Source organism: Trichosurus vulpecula, chromosome 9, assembly GCF_011100635.1.
Source record: "Trichosurus vulpecula isolate mTriVul1 chromosome 9, mTriVul1.pri, whole genome shotgun sequence".
Taxonomy (NCBI): domain Eukaryota; kingdom Metazoa; phylum Chordata; class Mammalia; order Diprotodontia; family Phalangeridae; genus Trichosurus; species Trichosurus vulpecula.
Window position 1 is genome coordinate 149434395 of NC_050581.1, and position 19460 is coordinate 149453854.

General features: G+C 45.4%; 1 protein-coding gene across 1 annotated transcript in view; it reads left to right on the forward strand.

The window, feature by feature from the left end:
• The window catches only part of FGD5 (FYVE, RhoGEF and PH domain containing 5), a 191109-nt gene that overhangs the window by 94812 nt on the left and 76837 nt on the right, over positions 1 to 19460 (forward strand). Inside the window, exon 3 of the mRNA XM_036738174.1 lies at positions 8173 to 8302. Within this exon, the coding sequence (XP_036594069.1) occupies positions 8173 to 8302 (130 nt within the window). The remainder of the gene's footprint in view (positions 1 to 8172; positions 8303 to 19460) is intronic.

The window sequence follows — 19460 nt, forward strand, 5'->3', positions numbered from 1 at the left end:
GGATATGGGAGACCTGAGCCATGTTAGCAGCCTTTTACTACTCTATCCATCACAATTACCACAGTAACAAGCTGTGGCACTCTCACCAAATTTTAATGTGTTTCTACATGAACTTAATGTTGCCATTTATCTTTAGGGAAGCGAATGGAGCTGAATTCCCTGTCTTCTAGGACAAACAGTTACAAATTGCAGCCAGGCTGATCTGGGAGGAAGAGGGAGAGATTCGCTAAGCCAGTTAATGAGGCTGCAGGGCCAGCAGTTAACCTGATGAGAGAGAGTTTGAAATTTTGCTGAGCAAGCAGCTCTGTCCTGACTATCCCAACCATAGGGACTGCTCCTTAGCTAGAGCATCTCCTCTGGGAAAAGATCTCCCTCTTCTTGATTTAATCACAGGTATCAGGGAGCATGATGACATATCATCCTGGGATCACAGACTTAGAGCTGGATGCCACCTAGAATGTCATTGAGTCCTTGAGAAGATAGAACTTCTCCAATATCAAACAGGTGGCAGAATCCAATTCCTCTGATACCGAATCCAGCATTCTTTCTACCTTGCCTTCTTACCCAGGAAGACTGGGATCTATCTGTGATCAGGGTGGAGGCACAGTCTGTAACCAGGGCAAGACTCAATTTGTGGCCAGGGTTAGAGGATCAATCTATGGCCCTGTTTCAGGGCTGTGATCAGAGTTAGGTTGTCAATCTGTAGCCAAGGTTAAGACTCAGTCTGTGGCCAGGGTTAGCAGTCAGTCTATGAACAGGATTAGGGGTCAGTCTATGACAAGGATAAGGGGTCAGTCTGTAATAAGTGTTAGGAGTCAGTCTGATAAAGGTTAGGGGTCAGTTTATGATCATAGATAGGAGTCAGTCTGTACTCAGGTTTCGGGGTCAGTCTGTGATTGGGATCAGGGGTCTGTTTGTGATACGGATGAGCAATCAGTCTGTGATCAGGTTAGGGGTCAGTTTGTGATCAGGATTAGGGGGTAAGTTTGTGATAAGAGTTAGAGGTCAGGCTTAGTGGTCATTCCACATTCAGGGTTAAGGCTTATCCTATGGCCAGGGTTAGGAGTCAGTCTGAGATCAGCATTAGGGGTAAGGGATTTGCAGGTAGGTGTTTGCCTCATCAAGAAATGCCTTTACCTTTTCCCTCTGAGCTAAAATCCTGCAGTACCTGTTCCCTTGACAGGTCATTCCATCTGCCCTCAAACAAAGTTGCATTCATTCTCCCCAGTGGGTTTAATATCTGTCCTTGAAGTAGCCAGAGTATTTCCCTAGGGGACATGTTGAACTTCCTCTGATGATGCCAGGTTGAATTTGGGGGTCCATCTTTCTGCAATGGACAATTTTAGCTTTGCCCTCAGCAGAGGTCAGGAACATTGCCTTCGTCCGTTCCATGCCACCACATTCTGCTGGTTCAGAACCAGCATTGCCTCCAGACACTCATTCTACCTTCCTCTGCCCTCTACCCTAACCTAGCCTCCTGCCTAGGATTGAGTGCACCCAAGGGAGCTAGCTTTCCAACCCAGGAGGGTGATCAAACCCAAGCAAGGCAGGGGCACCTGGTGAAGATTAAACTCCCCAGTCAAGGTTGAAGAAGGGACAACTCGTCCTGGACAATCCACGCAGCATATAGGAGTCCAAGGACACAAGCAGTATATTCAGCTTCGAAATGTAAGATCCTGCCTTAAACCTTCATAGAATATTAGACCTGGAAGACCCATTAGAGATCACATGGGGTCCTTAACCTGGGGTCTGTAAAATTGTTTGGGGTTTTTTAAATATATTTTGTTGACTGTATTCAAGTGTAATTAATTTTCTTTGTAATTGTCTGTATTTTCTTGTATATATTTAAAAACTTATTCTGAGAAGAGGTCCATAGGTTTCACCATACTGCCAAAAGGGGTCCACAACACACTCAAGGTTAGGAATCCTTGATCTCAGGCACCCCCTTAATTTTACAGACAAGGACTGTGAGATCTAGATATTGGAACTGTCTCGTCCAAGGTCACCCAGGTTATTAGCAAAGCTGAGACCAGTTGGGCTATCTCCCAGGTCATTGTTACAATCCACTGTTTCTCTTCAAGTCATGATGCCCATTCCTTTTGCTGGCATCATTCCTCCCTCTGTGACATCTCACTAAGCACCTTAGGATGCTCCCCTTTGCATGGCCTTCCCCAATTGTGCTTTGTGCTCCAGACCTTTTTTTCTCACCTTCTCCCCATCAAAAGAACCCCCCTGAATTTCTCATCTCCTCACCACCCTCTCTGCCCACCAGAATCATAGGATCATTTTCTTAGCATGAGAAAGGACTTGAAAGGTCATCTAGTCTAGCTCCTTCATTTTACAGAGGAGGAAACCAAGGCCTGAAAAGGTTAAGTGATTTGCCCATAGTCACACAGGTAGTCAGTAGCAGAACTTGGGATTTGAACTCAGGTCCTCTGATGCCAATTCCAACTTTCTGTCCCTTATACTATATTCAGTGACTAAGGTTAGGGGATCAGCCTATGGCTGAAGAAAGGAAAAAGTAACTCATCCAACCATGGTCCTGACTTCATTAATACTGTACACTAACCACTGAGATTTCAAGTCCAAAAATAGTAGTTCTGGGAAGGGAAGAGGAAGAGGATGCTCGAGGACATCATTGAATAAAGAGTAGAAAGAAGCAGATCCTTTCACACTTAGATTAGAAAGGGCCTTGGAGATCATATAGGGAAGCCACTTTGTTTTACACATGAGGAAATTGAGTCCCAAGGGAGTAACATAATGAAGTCCATGTTTAAGGAAAATGCATTTGTCCATAGGATGACTTGGCAGGGAAGAGATCAATTAGGAGACTCTTGTAATAGTCCAGGTGGGAGTGCTGAGGGCCTAGACAAGGGAAGTAACAATAGGAGAGGGAAGGGAGAAGGGACAGATAGAGGAGACATTATGAAGAGTCTCATTAGCTTATAAGTGATTTGAAAGCCTGTCCCCTGACAGCAGAAATCTGGGCTGGCCCATGTCCTTGAGTGAATCAGCTCTGTTCTAAATTAATACTAGAATCATAGGTCATAGATCTGAATTGTAGACACCATTCTTGTCCAACTGTCTTTTTTTGTTGTTCAGTCTCTTTTAAGTCCTGTCTGACTCTATGTGATGCTATTTGGGGTTTTCTTGGCAAAGATCCTGGAGTGGTTTGCCATTTCCTTTTCCAGCTCATTTTACAGATAAGGAAACTGAGGCAAACAGGGTTAAGTGACTCACCCAGGGTCACACAGCTAGTAAGTGTCTGAGGCCGGATTTGAACTTAGGAAAGGAGTCTTCCTGACTCCAGACCTGGTACTCTATCCACTGTACCACCTAGCTGCCCATTCCCTCATTTTACATATAGAGAAACCGAGGCCCAGAGTGGTTATATGCCTTGCTCAACATCACACAGGCAGAGCTGGGATTTGAACCCAGGTCCTCTGACTCCAGATTTTTCTCTCTTTCCACCACTCCACATTGAATTGTGATTTTGTTAATGTAAGTTCTCGGTCTATGGTTGCAGAGCCATAATTTGGACAGTCAACTATGTCCACAAGTACCTTAGTGACAAACCTCTTTTCCAAATTTTCTTGGAGCCTAGACAATCCAATTCAATAAACATTTATGAAGTACCTACTGTGTGCCAGGCACTGTTTTAAGTGCTGGTCCTTAGATAGTAGATACATACATAGCTCCCAAGCTTGTACTCAAAGCGCTTCCATATTGATTGAATTTGCCAGGACATTTATAAACTCCAGATCACCCCCATACCTTCGTGAAGGGGGAAAACAATGGTGGACTTGCTGAAAAGCAAATTTAGGTGTAATGTAAAGAAAAACTCCCTAACAATTACTGCTGGCCAAAAATGGAGCGGTCTGCCTCAGTCATTTCCTCATTGTTAAGAAGATCTTGAAAAATGAATAAATAAAAAGATCTTGAACAAAGATTAGAAACCTAATTGTTGAGTGGGCTATCTTTGGGATCTGGCCTCCTCATCTGTAAATGAGTGGCTTAGCTGGCCCCTGAGGTCCCTCAGTCAATGATCCTGGATCATCCCTTCCCTAGGACCATCACTTGTGTTCTCCAAAGCCAAGCCCCTAAAGCAAAAGCTCTGACCAATGTGGAATGAATGAGTTGAACTCAATGACCTCAAAGATCCCTTTCAGCTTTACAGAGCTAGAAGGGCTTTGGGTACAGCCCCAGCCGTCCTTGTTCAAGGACGAACCTAGGTTAGAAAGGCTCAGTACCAGAAGGTTGGCCACTAGGTGATGAAATTTTTGACCCCCCAAAACTCCAACGGGTTAGTGGAGGAATTGAGACTTAAACCCAGGTTTCCTGACTGATAGCTGGTATCTCTTTTGCTTTATCCCTAGCGTCCTTATACATTTATTCTTCCCTGTTTAACATGCTGGTCTTTAGTAAGGTGTAATTATCCCTGGGGAATCAGAGGAGACCCTGCCCATCATAAATAATCCAGACTAAAGGAGAACAGCTCCTGACTGGATATACATGTCCTTGAACTGATTTCTTTGTGAGCTGAATGCCTATGACACCAAATCATAGTTCCTCCAACTCCTCTTGCCCCTAAATCACTTGTTGACTTAAAAAGACATAGAATACATGCAATTTGTCCTTTATTTAAAATTACTCCTTAGGAAGCTTCCTTCCTACCTGCTTTCCCATTATTCCAAGCCCCTTTCAGGAACCTGTCTATTCCCCTCTAAGGGGGGGAGGAAAGATCCCATAGGAAATGAAGAGCAGAGGCCTCCTGAGAAAAGAAGATACATTTCCCAGGATGTTTTGAGGATGCACCCTGAGCAAAATTGAGACACAGGGCCCCATCTTAAAAAGCTGGAAGGGACCTTAGGGGTCATCTGCTTCACCTGCCTCATTTTATAAATGAAGAAACTAAATCCCAGAAAGAAGAGGGGAAATCACACAAAGTCACTGAGTGAATTTAGAAGAGCACAATTCTTGTGGCAAATTAAGGCTCACAAAGTCCTTTCTTCACAATGATGGGAAAAGTTATAAGTATGAGAGATGTTTTTGGAGAATTTTTTTAAACTTCCACTAAGGTGCTAGGACTGGTTTGAGGGAAAGAGCTCACTGAGGCAGGATTTTCACTCTACCCCAGAGTGCACAGGCCATTGGCTAAGTAACCAGGGCCCAGCCCTGAGCTCCACCTGGTCTGGTTGGTTTGTCGGTTTCTTTACCAGGTCTTGGATTTCATCAGCACAGGCAACTCTCAATGAGGAAACTCACTGCACAGATTCAGATAGACAAGTACTCTGTAATTTGTAGTCTTGGAGAGTGGTCTGGGGCATGAATCTTGGGGTCACAGACTTAGAACTGAAAGGGATCATAGAAATCATCTAGTCCAATGCCTTTTAGTTTCAGTTGAGGAAACTGAGACCTGGCAAGATTAAATGACTTGCCCAAGGTCAAACAACCAGCATGTTTCAGAGGCGTGACTTGAACGAAGATCTCCCTGCCTCTGAAGTCAGCTCTCTATACAAAACTCTTTCCTGCATTCAAAGTATTAGCATCATCCCTATTATATTGAAAAAGAAACCTAGGTTCAAAGAATGAGGTAACTTCCCTACATTCTCAAAGCTAGTGTCGGGGTTGGGACTTGAACCTAGGCCTTCTGACTTTCAATCAGTATCTTTTCTACTGAAGATCAGGACTATATCCTGGGCCTCCCAAGACCCAGTTCAGTAATCGCTAACATTGCAAAGTGTTTTAAATACACTGAAGTTTATAAAGTGCTTTATATAATAAAACGTTGTCCTTATGCCCTGGCTGCAAGGTAGCACAGTGGATAAAGAGCCAGACCTCGAGTCAGGAAGACCTGAATTCAAATCCAGCCTCAGACTCGTGTGACCCTGGGCAAGTCACTGAACCCAGTTTGCCTCAGTTTCCTCATCTGTAAAATGAGTTGGAGAAGGAAATGACAATCCACTCCAGTATCTTTGCCGAGAAAACCCCAGATGGGGTCACAGAGTTGGGCATCACTGAAACAACTACAATAAGCACAAGCATAGGCAAGCCAGGTTATTTCTCTCAGTTAAAACAAATGAGGAGAGTAGATTCCATGAGCTCCAAACTTCCTTCCAGTTTTAAATCCTATGATCACAGGGAATGTCAGAGCCACGATTCGAACCCAGACCTTCTGATTCCAAGTATTGCTCTTTCTCCCACAATATCATACAACCTCTCTTCACTGACTAATCAAATACATGAATTCTTGCTAAGATGTTAGGTGCCAAGGTCAGGGTCCATGAGTGGGGAACATTACAAATATAACATCAGACTTTTTTTTCAACATGTTGATTTGTTTTACTGTTTTTTATTCTCTTCTTAGCTTCCCTTGTTTTCCCTTCAGTCCATCAACAAGCATTTATTAAGCACCTACTATGTTCTAGGCATTTGAATATAAGTACACAATACAGTCCCTGCCTTGAGGGGGGGAGGGGAAAAGAGTTCTACAACAAATTCATGGTTAAGTGAAAGAAAAATAAATACACAGGGGAAGAAGGGGGGAAGAAGGGAAGACTAACAACTTGGACAATCAGGTAAGGCTTCCTGTAGGAGGTGGTTCTTAAGCTGAGCTTTGAAAAGAGCCAAGACTTCTAAGAGGCAAAGGTGCAGTGGAAAACCATTCCTGGCATGGGAGGAGAGCCTAGGCAAAGGCATGAAGACAAGATGGCAGAATGTTGTGTAGAGCCATCAGAAGGACTGTCCCATCCTATTGTGGGTTCTTCAAAGGCAGACTGTCATTTGCATTTTTTTGTATCCTCAGTGCTTATAACACATTTACCTGGCATATTGTTGTTGTTCTTCAGTCCGTCAGTCATGTCCGCCTCTGAGTGACCTTGTGGATGGTCCATACCTTCCATGGGGTCTTCTTGACAAAGATACTGGAGTGGTTTGCCATTTCTTTCTTCAGTCCATTAAGGCCAACAGAGGTTAAGTAACTTGCCCAGGGTCACACAGCTTATAATAAGTGTCCAAGGTCGGTTTTGAACTCAGGTCTGTGAATAGAGCACCAAACCTGAAGTCAGGAAGATTCATCTTCCTGAGTTCAAATCCCACCTCAGACACTTATTAGCTGTGTAGCCCTGGGCTAGTCACTTAACCCCTGTTTGCTTCAGTTCCTCATCTGTAAAATGAGCTGGAGAAGGAAATGGCAAACTGCTTCAGTGTCTTTGCAAAAAACAAAAACAGAAGAGTTCACAAAGGGTCAAACGTGACTGAGACAACTGAATAACAGCTTCCTGACTCCAGGCCCATTGCTGTATCCACCGAGACCCCCTAGCTGCATTCTGGAACATGCTAACGTGCTTAATAGATGTTTATTGAGTAACTGTTCGGCTGGATCATAGAGTTGATGAGGGGGAGTAGTTTGTGACCAGAGTGGAATAGTAGGCTGAGCTGTGAAGGGTTTTAAATTCTCTAAAATGGGTTTAGAGAGGGAAATACCTAGCTCAGTTTTAGACATGTTGAGCTTGAGATGACAATAGAACACCCAGGTGTAGAGATTTAACAGGGAGTTAGGGATGTTCATTGCTGATTCGGGAGTCGTCTACAAAGAGGTGGCGGTTGAACCCATAGGAGCTAATGAGACCACTGAGAGGGAACACACGATTTTGAGCTAGAAGATACCTTAAAGATTTCTTAGTCCAACCCTCTCAGTAAACTCAAGTTTAGAAATGTTAAGGGTGTGATTGCCAAGCTCACAGAGGGATCAAGCAGCAAAGCCAAGATTTGAATCCAGATTTTCTGACTTGAAATCCCTTGCTTTGTTTGCTTCTTTCCTCTGCTTCTCTCAAAAGGAAATAGTCAGACCTTGGCATGAATCTGTAGCAAACCATATGTGCTAGTGACAAGTGTCTCTCCACCCCACTCCCTCAAGGCCTTCCTGGCCCTACATTTGTCCAAAGCCAGCCCATTTAATTTTTCTACAGTTGAAAAGGATTTGATGAACGCTCCTCTTCCTCCCCTTTTCATTGCCTCCTCCGCTTGCAGGAACTTGGATTGCTAGGAATGTTCTAAAGGGATAGTCTTGGTCCTATTTGACAAGTAGCAGGTCCAAGATTGTCCTGATGGAACTTCAGATATCCAGTGATTCTAATCCCCCTTGCCCCATCTCCCTTTATCTGGTTGCAGTGCCTACACGGAGCCGTACAAAGTCTGCCCAATCTCAGCGGTGCCCACAGAGGATGTCACATCAGATGAGGAGCAGAAATCCTCAGGAGAGGAGGAGAGCAGCCAAAGGGAGCCAGGCCTCACCCACAAGGTAAGGAAGATCCTCTGAGTTAGGGAAGGGTCTGGTCATCCTGTTTCTGAAGTAAAGGAAGGAGGAGACAGTTCCAAGGAGAGACCATAGGATTTAGACCCAGATGACAACATAGAGATTATCCATCCCACCCTACTCACTGTGCCGAGAAGTAAACTGAGGTCTAGAGTGGTAAAGTGACTTATCCAAAGTCACACAGCCTGTAAACAGCAAAATGGGGCTTCAGACTTGGGTACTGACTCTAAATCCATGTCCCACTGAGGAAACAGACTCAGATTTGGCTAAGAAGTGGTAAAGCTGGGCTGAAAAACAAATCTCCTGACTCCACATCCAGTGCTCTTTCTTCTACAACCAATCAAAAAGTATTCATTAAGCACCTAATATACTCTAGACAATGTGTGCCAGGGATACAAAAAGAGTGAATAAACCAATCTTTATTCACAAGGTTAAATGGAAGGATGAAGACCATTCTTTCTCTCTCTCTCTCTCCCTCTCTCCCCTCCTCTTCCTCCTCATCCTCCTCCTTCTTCTTTCTTCCATTCTTTCTTTCTCTCTCTCCCTCCCTCCCTCTCTTCTTTCTTTCTTTCCTTCTTCCTTCCTTCCTTTCCTTCTTTCTTTCTCTCTCTCCTCCCTCCCTTCCCTCTCTCTCTCCTCCCCCCATGGAATTTTGCTGTTTCTGCATTTGAAATGTCAGTAGAGCTGATTGCAGTGGAATTTGCCATAGCTAGATATTTGGGCTGGTTGTGACAAAAGCTAGGGGCAGGGGATGGGGAGTGGGGGGTAATGTGTGAATAGGACAGTATTACCATTGAGATGAAAGCTCTCATTTCCATATATGCTGCTACATTCTCTTAGCATAACTATTCCGTAAGGCAATCAAGGTAGGTAGTGTTACCTCACTGACAAAGGAGGCAGCTGAGGCCCAATGACTGGCCCAAGGTCTCATTTCAAGTTAGCAATACAGCTGGGACCAGAGCCAGTATCTCTGGGCTCTCTCAGTCCAATACACTTACTTCCTTGTCCTTAGTCAGGTCATAGACAAAAAGAAAAAAGGAGGAAAAACCTAGAAAAAATATGAAGTTTGAGAGAAATAATGAAAAGGTGACTGTGAAAGCTCCAGTATGAACCTCCAGGAGGTTTTCCCAGCCCCTTAGGAATCCTGCCAGCCCAGCTGAGTGGTGCTAAGATTGTGGCCTGCAGCTAGGACCATAGAGAGGGCACAGGGGGGGACTGCAACTGTGTGGGCAGATGGAAGGAAGGCCCCGAGCACTGACCTCAAGCTACCCAGCCCTTCGGGCCTCTGCTTTCCCCCTGTCCCAGAAGAGAAAACTTGTAGGTACCACAGGGTTCTCTCTCCCTTCACCAGGAAGGAATCTGGAAGAGGGACAAAAGCCAGGAAGAATTGTTCAGAGAATGATGCATTCATTCTTTGTCTTAGTTTCTGCTTTCTATTCTGGTAATTTTTTCTCTCCCTTTTCCTTCCTCTGTCTTTTCTTCTTCCTCCATTCTTCTCAGATATCCTCCCCTTCCCCTTTCCATCACCTTTCTCTGCCTCTTCTCCCCTTGTCATTCCCTGCTCCCACCTCTCCTCCTCCTCCTCCTTTTTTCCCTTCCTCCTTCTCGTATTTCTCCACAGTCCCCCTTTCCTTTCTCATCTTTCCTCTCTTTGGTCCTCCTCTTGATCTTCCCCCTTCCCTTTTTCTTTTTCTCTTTCTTCTTATTCATCTCCTCTTTCGTGCTTGTTCCTCCTCCCTCCTCTTTCCTCCTCCTTATTCTTCCCTTTCCTACTCTTTCTATTCCCTTTTCCCTTCCCCTGATCTTCTCCCTCCTCATTATCTTCCCTTCACTTCTTTTCCTCTCCCTTCCCTTCTTCTTCCCTTTCCTCCTCTCCTCAACCCCCTTCTCCACACTACAGGAGTTACGCACACTGCCATCTGAGTGGGGGGTGGGTTGACAGGAAGGCAGGGGGTGCCTGAATTAGCTGTATGCGTTTGGAAATGAGCTCATCACCGCTTCCCCGATGCCCCCAGGGCACAGAATCTGGGACCAGAAACAAATGGGATGGCTTGCTTGGGATTTGGCTCACTCCCTTATTTTTGCCTGAAGGAGGGTTTATTGGAAGGATCTGCTCTGCTCTTTCCAGAGCTCCTCCAGCTCCAGCTGAGAATGGGGCTTGGGAAGTGGCCCAGAGTTAAAGATCCTCACCTGGGAGAAGGAAAGTACTGCGCTCAAGATTTACCAGGATACAGGTCACCTGGATGCACCATTAACCAGGCAGTCATCAGGGCCTTCTGATTGGCATTAAATTTCCAATTTGGCCACCCTTGTATCTCCTCCTCTAAAGGGACAATGGACACATTAAAGGTGTCCTTAAGAAAGCATCTGTTGGCTTCAACCTCCAGAAAGGAGGAGTCTCCAAATACACCTCACTGTTGTCCATGCTTAGATCTTCCCACCTGCAGCTGAGATGATTAGGGGTAGCTTCTCAGACATCCCCATCTCAGTCCTAAGGGCAAAAAACAGAGATTGCAGCAAAAAGTACTCTATTCCAGGACTTAACCTTTTTCCCCCAAACTCTAAGTTCTTGCCTCTATTGGAGAACCCACCAGGAATACCCAAAAAGCATGTCGACCCAGTCCCAAATTGGAGCCGAGTTCAGATTTACAAAGTTCCAGAGCATTTGGAGGGACTTATGTAATTCAGTGATTTGTCAGTTGCTCCAAATTCCTGCCTACCTACAGGACATCTCCACATGGATTTCCCATCCATGCTTCAAATTCAACACGTCCCAAACTGAGGTCATTATCTTTCGCACAAGCCATGCCCCTTGCATGAAAGGTGCCCCTTCCTCATCTCCACCTCTCAGAATCCCTTTCCTTCAAGACTCAGCTCTGATCTCTACCTCCCCCCTCAATGGCTAACTCTCTTCTACTTCAGTTTTCCTTGTAAGTTCCTGCCGTGTAAATTCCTTAAAAGCAAGGAAAGTCAGTTCCTTTGTTTCTGTCTTTTTATCCCTACCATCCTACAGAATTCCTGCCCAAAGTGACTTGCCCAAGGTCACACAGCTAGGAAGTATCTAGGATTTGAATTCAGCTCTTCCTGACTCCAGAGCTGGTGCTTTCATCCACTGCTCCACCTAGTTGCCCCAGTAGCCTGCTGGTGGGTCTGCCTGCCTCAAGTATCTTCCTACTCTAATCTATCCTCCATTTAGCTGCCAATGTGATTTTCCTAAAACATAGGTCTGACCATGTTATCCCCATGCTCAATAAATTCCATCAGCTCCCTATCACCTCCAGGATCAAATACAAAATTCTGTCTGACTTTCAAAGATCTTCATAACCCAGCTTCCTCCTCCCTTTCCAGCCTTATCTAATGCCTATACCTCCATTTATTATACAGTCTAGCCAAACTGGACAACTGTCCACCCTCCATACATACCTTGCGCTACCTTGGATCTGGAACACCCACTGCTAACCCTTTCTACCTGTTGAATTTCTATTCATCTTTAAAACTCTTCCCAAATATCATCTCCTTTGAGAAACCCTTCCTGATCTCCCCCGATCACTAATGACCTTTCTCCACCCCATGCCACTTTGCTTAAACTACTCTTACATACTTATCATGAATTATTTCCTACGATAACTCTCCATGCATGTGTCAGCTAGATTATAGACTAAATTATAAACTACATTATGACAGGGACCATTGCTTATCTTAATTTTGTCTCTCCCCTAGCAAACGCTCTTCATATTCCTAGCCCTGGGGCTCTGTACACACTAAATGCTTATACACTTATGAAATGTGTATGTATCAAAAGCATATAGATTTTTCAAACCTAATTTGTCCGATTGAATCAGTCAGGAGTGTTTTCTGAGCACGTACTGTGTGCTCAACACTATGCCCAAGTGTTGTTGAAGACAGAGAAGATGGCTCAAACACAGCTCTTGCCTTCAGAAAGCTTGCAGCCTATTGGGGAAGACACAACCATGTCATTTGAAGCAGTTAATTCAGCTTTACAAAAGTCTGTTAGATTCATGATGCCGTGCTGGGAAATGAAGGTACAAATCTAGATCCTGACTGCCCCTGTCCTGTGAGAAGTTTACTATATAATTAGTGGGGCGAAGGAGAGGTAGGATATGTATACAAATAATTAGGAGATGGGGAGATAGGGGCGAAGAAGAGGTAGGGGAAAAGCTGTAAGAAATGTGGGATAGGAAGGGAGCTAGGTGGTGCCGTGGATAGAGTATCAGCCCTGGGGTCAGGAGGACCTGAGTTCAAATTTGGCCTCAGATACTTACTAGCTATGTGACCCTGGGCAAGTCACTTAACGCTGACTGCCTCAAAAAAAAAGGAATGTGGGATAGAAACTTTTTTTTTCCCTGGGAGTGGTCAGAACAGGCTTTCTGGAGAAGGAACAGACATAGACAGGGAATGAGAGAGGAGTTCATTCCACTCATGGAAGATGCATTGAGAAAAGTCATGGAGATGGGAGAGATCAGGATGAGAATAGAGGGAACTGTCCTACAGGGGCAGTTTGGTTGGAATGTAAGACTTTATGTGAAGGATAAAGTAGGCAGTAAAGTCAGACAGGCAGGTTGGAACCAAATTGTGAAGGGCTTTGAATGCCAGGCTCAGTAGTCTATGTTTCTTTCAGTAGGCAATGGGGAGCCATTGAACATTCCTGATTAGAGGAACAACATGATCACACTGGGACATTTGGAAGACTATTCCAGTAGGGAGTGGAAGATGGATTGGAGAGGGGCTAGACCAGAAGCAGAGGGACCAGGGAGGGGGCTATTACAATAGTCTAGATGAGGAATGAATGGACAAATGAAAACACAGAAGCATCTACGAGTCAGGTAGAAATAAGGACCTGAACCAGAGTGGTCATGATGAAAGTGAAAAGGCAGGGTCAGATGCCAGAGGTAATACAGATGGAGAAAGGACAAGGCTTGACAAATGACTGAATGGCAAACTATCTGTTAACCTGAAACCACGGGTAGCCAGGAAACCCAGAAACAGGTCGGGAAACTGGGACTTGCCAAGAACCAAGGTCAGGCCAAAGGTCAGAGATCAGGCAAGCAAGGGAGAAGACATAAGGCACCAGAAACAAAAAGACCTGGAAACTGAGGCAACTTGTGACTCAGAACATCTCTTAGATGTTTCCCAGTGGGGCAGGAACCAATTCCAGATCATGGCTGGCCCAAGGCCTGCAGAAGGGAATAGGTGAGTCATGTTAGGGAGACGAAGAGAAGGCTAACTTGGTTGGAGTGGGGTGTGTGGCGTCCAAGACAGATTCTGACTCACTGGCTGTAAGTACAGCAGGATTTCAGAGGAGGGAGAGATCAGTGTGGGCTCAATAGTCAAGGAGTGAGTAGTTTCTTCCTCCCAGGCAGCCCCTTACTCGAGAATCCAGGAATCCTTAATGATTTGGTCCATTGGACTTTTCTTCCAGTTGTTTCTTAACCCCAGCTTTCAACAGAATCAAGGATGACTATCTGCCTCCAGAAACAGGGATCTCACCCAATCCTTTTCCCAACAGCCACTTCTCATGTCTCAATCTTCCCATCTGGGAAGTAGAGACAAGAGAGTTTATCTCCAGCAACCACTACAGATCTAACTGAAGGGAGTCGTGGGGTCATAGCTGAGCTGCCTCTGAGAGGAGGATTAGTCACTCACTTGTAGGAGAGGGCCTGAGGCAGAGAAAAGTGGCCCACCCTTTTCAGATAGCAAGAGGCAAAGTGGGTCAGGGGGCCATTGTGGCTGCTGTGAGACAGGGACCTGACCCCAGCCCCAGAAACACACACACACACACACACACACACATGCACACGTACACGCACACCATTTAGATGGAAGGAAATAGAAAACAACAGAGAAAATATGCACAGAGAGAGAGAAGGAGAGAAGAGAGGGAGGGAGGGACAGAGAGAGAGAGAGAGAGAGAGAGAGAGAGAGAGAGAGAGAGAGAGAGAGATTGAAATCAGAAGGATTAAAAATAGAGCCAGTTGTAAATGGAAGCATTCAGAGTCTGGCTGACACATTGGCCTGGACTGACAATGAGTCTGCCTTTCCAATCTTCTGGGGGCTTTTCAAGGCTGCAGCTGCAGTCAGGAAAATATCAGCCCTCGGGGGAGCATCCTTGTAGCGAGACCCTGGCTGGAGCCATGGTCACTGAGGCCAGAGCTGCTCTCCCAGGGATCATGCACCCCTCCTCCTTTACTCAGCTGCCACCTCTTTGGGTCTAGGACACTTTCCATGTCCAGGTACTCCCTGGTTCCCTCCCTCCCTTACTTTTTCCCCCCTTTTTTTGCGTTTTGTCTTCCCTCATTTGATTGTAAGCTCTTTGGGGGAGGCACTGTCTTTCCCTTCCTTATTTGTATACCCAGAGCTTAGCTCAGCGCCTGACACATAGTAAGCACTTGATAAATGCTTGTCGAATTGTAGTGGTAGTAGAATATTGAGAAAGGAGTAAGATTCACTTGAGTTAGGAAAGCGTAAGCTTCAGCCGGGGTTACAGGTCAGTCTGTGCCCCCTGCGTTTGGAAAAGTTCTGTCTTTCTTCCTCCCCTGTTATTTGAGGACCCCAGCCTCCATCTGACCACTGGGGACCCCAGGCTCTAACTGACAATTGGGGTGGACAGGCCAGCTCCCATGTAATCTCTGGATATAGTATATGGAGCACTTCCCATAATGATGCTCTCTTTCGTTTGTATAAGTCTTTATTAATTAGAATTTGGAAAGCGCTTTCCACACAGATATCACCTCCTCTGAGCCCCACAGTCTTGAGAGGTAGAGCAGGGATGGAGGTCATTTCCCACTTTACAAAGAGAGAAGCTAAAGCTCACGGGCCCTTCTCAGGCTCCATAGGTGGTAAGTGGGAAGACTCAAATCCAGTTCTCTGGGCCTATTTCAATACTCTCTCCACTGCACCATGCTTCCTGTCTCTTATGAGATCAGTGTGCTAGGGTTTGGGGTGAGGTAGAGAAAGTAGCAAAGCATAGGAAGGAAGGAGAAAAAAAATTAAATTAAATTAAAATAAATTTTTTTAAAAGGAAGGAGAAAAAATACATGAATATGGTCCTTGTCCTCAAAGAGCTTTCTGTCTGCTTAGCGAATCTTAATTGAAGGCATACAGCATAGAGCCATAGAGGGGAGGGAGGCAGATAAATTTTGGAGTCAAAGGACTTGAACTTCAAAATTATCTCTGCTAGAGCTCTATGACCTTGGTTAGTCACTCGACCTGTCCAGATCTCTGTTGTGTTATCTATGCAACAGGGGAGAAGACTAGCTGATCTTCAGGTCTCTTCTAGATTGAAAGCTTTGAAATAGGAACACTTTAAGTCAGCAGCAATCCTAGCTAGTCTTTATACAGTATTGTAAGGTTTGCACTTACAAGTGTTATCTCATCCTCACAACAACCCTGGGAGGTGGGTACTTTTATTATCCCCATTTTCATAATAGAAGAAATTGAGGTTAAGTGACTTGACCAGGGCCACACAGCTAATAAGTGTCTGAGGCTAGATTTGAACTCATCTTTCTGCATAAAGTAAAAACCCAATGAGGGGCACAGACAGGAAATTCTCTGGGAGGCTGGTTGAGGGAGAAAAACCTACGAGCTGGGGTGGTCAGGGAAAGCTTTTAAGAAGTGGGACTGAAGTTAGACCTTAAAAAATGGGCAGGATTTCAAAAAGTAGAGGAGAAAGAGCTTTGGATTTGGATTCGAGGACCCCAAATCCGAATCCCAGCTGGGCTCCTTATGGTGTGATCGCAGACAAGTCACGACGCCCCTCGGCCTCAGTCTCCCCGCCTGTGAACTGAAGAGGTTAGACTAGCTGCTCCTAAGGCCGCCTTCAAACTGTAAGTGGGGGATCCTGGGAGATGGGAGGACGAGGCATTCCAGACAAGACGAATGACGTAAGCAAAGGTCCGAGAGGTAGATTGAGCATGGCGAGTTCAGAGGATGATAAAAGCAGTCTGGCTGGAGCAGACGGTTAGACAATGGTGTGAGATAAGTCAGTGCCAAATTGGAGAGGTCCTTGAATGCTGGCCAAAGGAGTTTAGACTCCCTGTCCATTGTTCTTTTCACTGTGCCATGCTAGAGGCCATGAAGTCCTCTGGAAAGAGGGCTAAATTTGGAGTCAGAAGACCTGAATTCGAAGCTGCATTCTGTTACTTAGCACCTATGTGACCTTGGGCAAGACATAACTTCCCTGGGCCTCAGTTTCCACACCTGAAAGTTAAGGGACTTGAACTAGATGGCCTCTAAGGTATTTTTCCAACTCTTAGTCTATAATTCTATGATCCCCAAGCTCAGGAAGACACCCAGCAAGCTAAGTCAGGGTGCTAGAGCTCAGGACCTTGGTCGTGGGGGGTAAGCCTGTAATAGGACTGGGGGAGACCACAATCTAGGCAGGGGCCCCCTTGAAACGGGTTCATAAAGCTAAAAGATTCTGGCTTAGCCTTATCTCTTTGCTGGGTGGGATTGGTTTCCAGGTCCCATTAATCATCCTGCCTTGGTAGAATCTTTAACCCCCAAATATCCAAAGAGAAGCAGAAAATGAAGGCTAATTTCAAGAGACAAGGGGACACTTTTATCCTTCTAAGAAGCCATAGATTTCACTAGAAATCTGGGTTTTTGGTTTGTCCCCTTAGACACAGTGAGACCCGAGGTAAAGGTCTACTGAAGAGAGCAGACCTGGAAGACTTACCCTCTCTGTGCTTGCTTTTGTTGGCCAAGAAAGGGGAAATGTTAGCACCAAGGCCCCTGGAGATTGACCTAGAATGGTACAGGCCCTTTTGTGCTTCCAGAAGAAAGGAGGACTGTTCTTTACCCAAAAATCAATGTGGTGCCTGTGAACGCAGTGTCAGGTTATAGTGGAAGGAGCACCAGCTCCTTCAGGTCAGAAGGCATGAATCCAAGCCCTGGTTCCAATGCTTTAGCTACATGACCCTGAGCAGGTCACCTCTCCTTTCAGAGTTTTTTCAAATCTGTAAAATGAGGGTCTTGGTCTGGTCTCTAAGGGTCATTATGCCCCATCAGGCAGTGAGTAAGATCATGTGTTCCTGATTTAGAGCTGGAAGGGACCTTGCTGTTCATCTGGTCTAATCCCTTCTTTTTCTAGATGAGAGGACTGAGGCCCTGAGAGATTAAATAATTTAATCTCTAAGCAACCCCAGGTCACACAAGTAGTAAGCAGCAGAGCTGGGATTTGAGCCCAGATCCCATGATTCCAAGTCATTTCTTTCTACTGTATTCACTGGGCATGTAAAGACAAAATGGAAAATACTCCCTACCCTCAGGGAGCTGGCATTCTACTAGCAGGTTAAAACATGTAAACAGACAAGTTTATACATGATGATTTGGCAGGGAGAGTGGAGCACTGATTACTAACAGGGTCAGGAAAGACTTCCCATAGGAGGTGGCACGTGAGCTGAGCCTCTAAAGGAAGCCAAGGATGCTAAGAGTCAGAAGTGAGGAGGAAGTGCATTCCAGGAATGGTGGGGGGAGGGGAAGACTGTGAGAAGGAAGGCATGGAGCTGGGAGAGAGATTGATGGGTTTGAGGAACCAGCTTGGCAATCCGTAGACCAGATTGGATAAAACGTATGACACATGAAAGGGTGTATTATGCAATGACCCTTGAAGGGTAGGCTGGAACTAGACTGTGAAAAACTTCCAATTATCCTGGAGGCATGAGGAAGCCATTGAAGATTGTTGAGCAGGGGAGGTGATATGATTAGATGTGTCCTTTAGGAAGGTGGTTTTTGAGTGGCTTTCTGGAGACACGGGTTAGAGAGGAGACTAGAATCTGAGAATAGTTTGGAAGCTTTTCCAGTAGTCCTTGGGAGAGGTGATAAGAACCTAAACCAAAAGGGTGGCTATGGGAGTGGGGAGTGGGGAGAGGGGAGCAGATGCAAGAAATGTGAAACTAGAATCAAGCAGACTCAGCATTTAGTCGGATGGAGGTGGGGAGGATGGTGAGTTGAAGATTGCATCAAGGTTGGGAAACTGAGATAATATATATAAAGTCTTTCGCAAACCTGCAAAGTGCTATGCAAATGCTATCATCATCGTTATTATTATGATAGGTGATGGTGGTGGTTTTCTGGACAGAAAGAGAGACGTTAAAAGGAAGGACAGATTTACTCAACATGCCTATGAGTTCTCCTTTGGACACATAGAGTTTGAGATACCTAACATTCAAATAAAGAGGTCCTGTAGGAAGATTGTGGTAAGAGACTGGAGCTCAAGAGAGGAAGGAGGGAGCTAGATATGTTTGCCTCTGTTAACTTGTTACTGGCCCGAACACCAAATGACTTCCCTCCACCTGTGTACCCCCCATGCCACTCCTAGTCTTGGGATAAGTAAATCATAGTCAAAACAAAACCACAAACTTATCTATTTCCTAGGACTCAAGGACAGGAATAAAACCAAATTATCAAAATAAAACTTAGACTAAGCCCAAGTGACCCTTTCTCTTTCTGGGTCTCAGTTTCTTCCTCTGATCTCATGACTAGATGACCTCCCGGGTTCTGTCCTACTCCGGGTCTGACGATGTGATGAATAGTTCAGCCGATGCTTAGAAGGGGAAGCCCTGGCTGGAGCATGGGGTGGGGGTGGGGTGATGTGAAGATCCCTACCTCCTCCCTTCCAGGAGGTGACTTCTGCGGCTGTCATGGGTAGGTGATGGATACTAGGATGAAAAATTAGGTGTCTCTTCTGTGACTTCCATCACTGAAATACCAAATAGTCACTGAGCCTGTCCTGAATACCAAGAAGGGAAGGATGTGTTCTGGTAGCCGTACTGCCAGAAGAGGTGGGCAAGGTGGGCATCAGGATTCTCCATCTGGATGCTGACATGGCTTTTCACGTCATCTTAGAAGCTAAACTTGACAACATCATCCTTGATCCCCTCCCCCCACACCCTTGGTCATAGGATCAAAGACTTAAAGCTAGAAGACATCTTCAAAGTCAAAGAGCCCACCCCTCTCATTTTGATCAGACACAGAAAGTGAAGACCAGAAAGGTCAAGTGTCACAAGCTCAGATTTGAAGCCAGGTCTTATGCCTCCAAATTCACTGCTCTTTTCCAATATACTAATGCTATGACTCTCTAAAATGTGCCTTATGCATAATCCCTACTTCCTCCATGATGGTT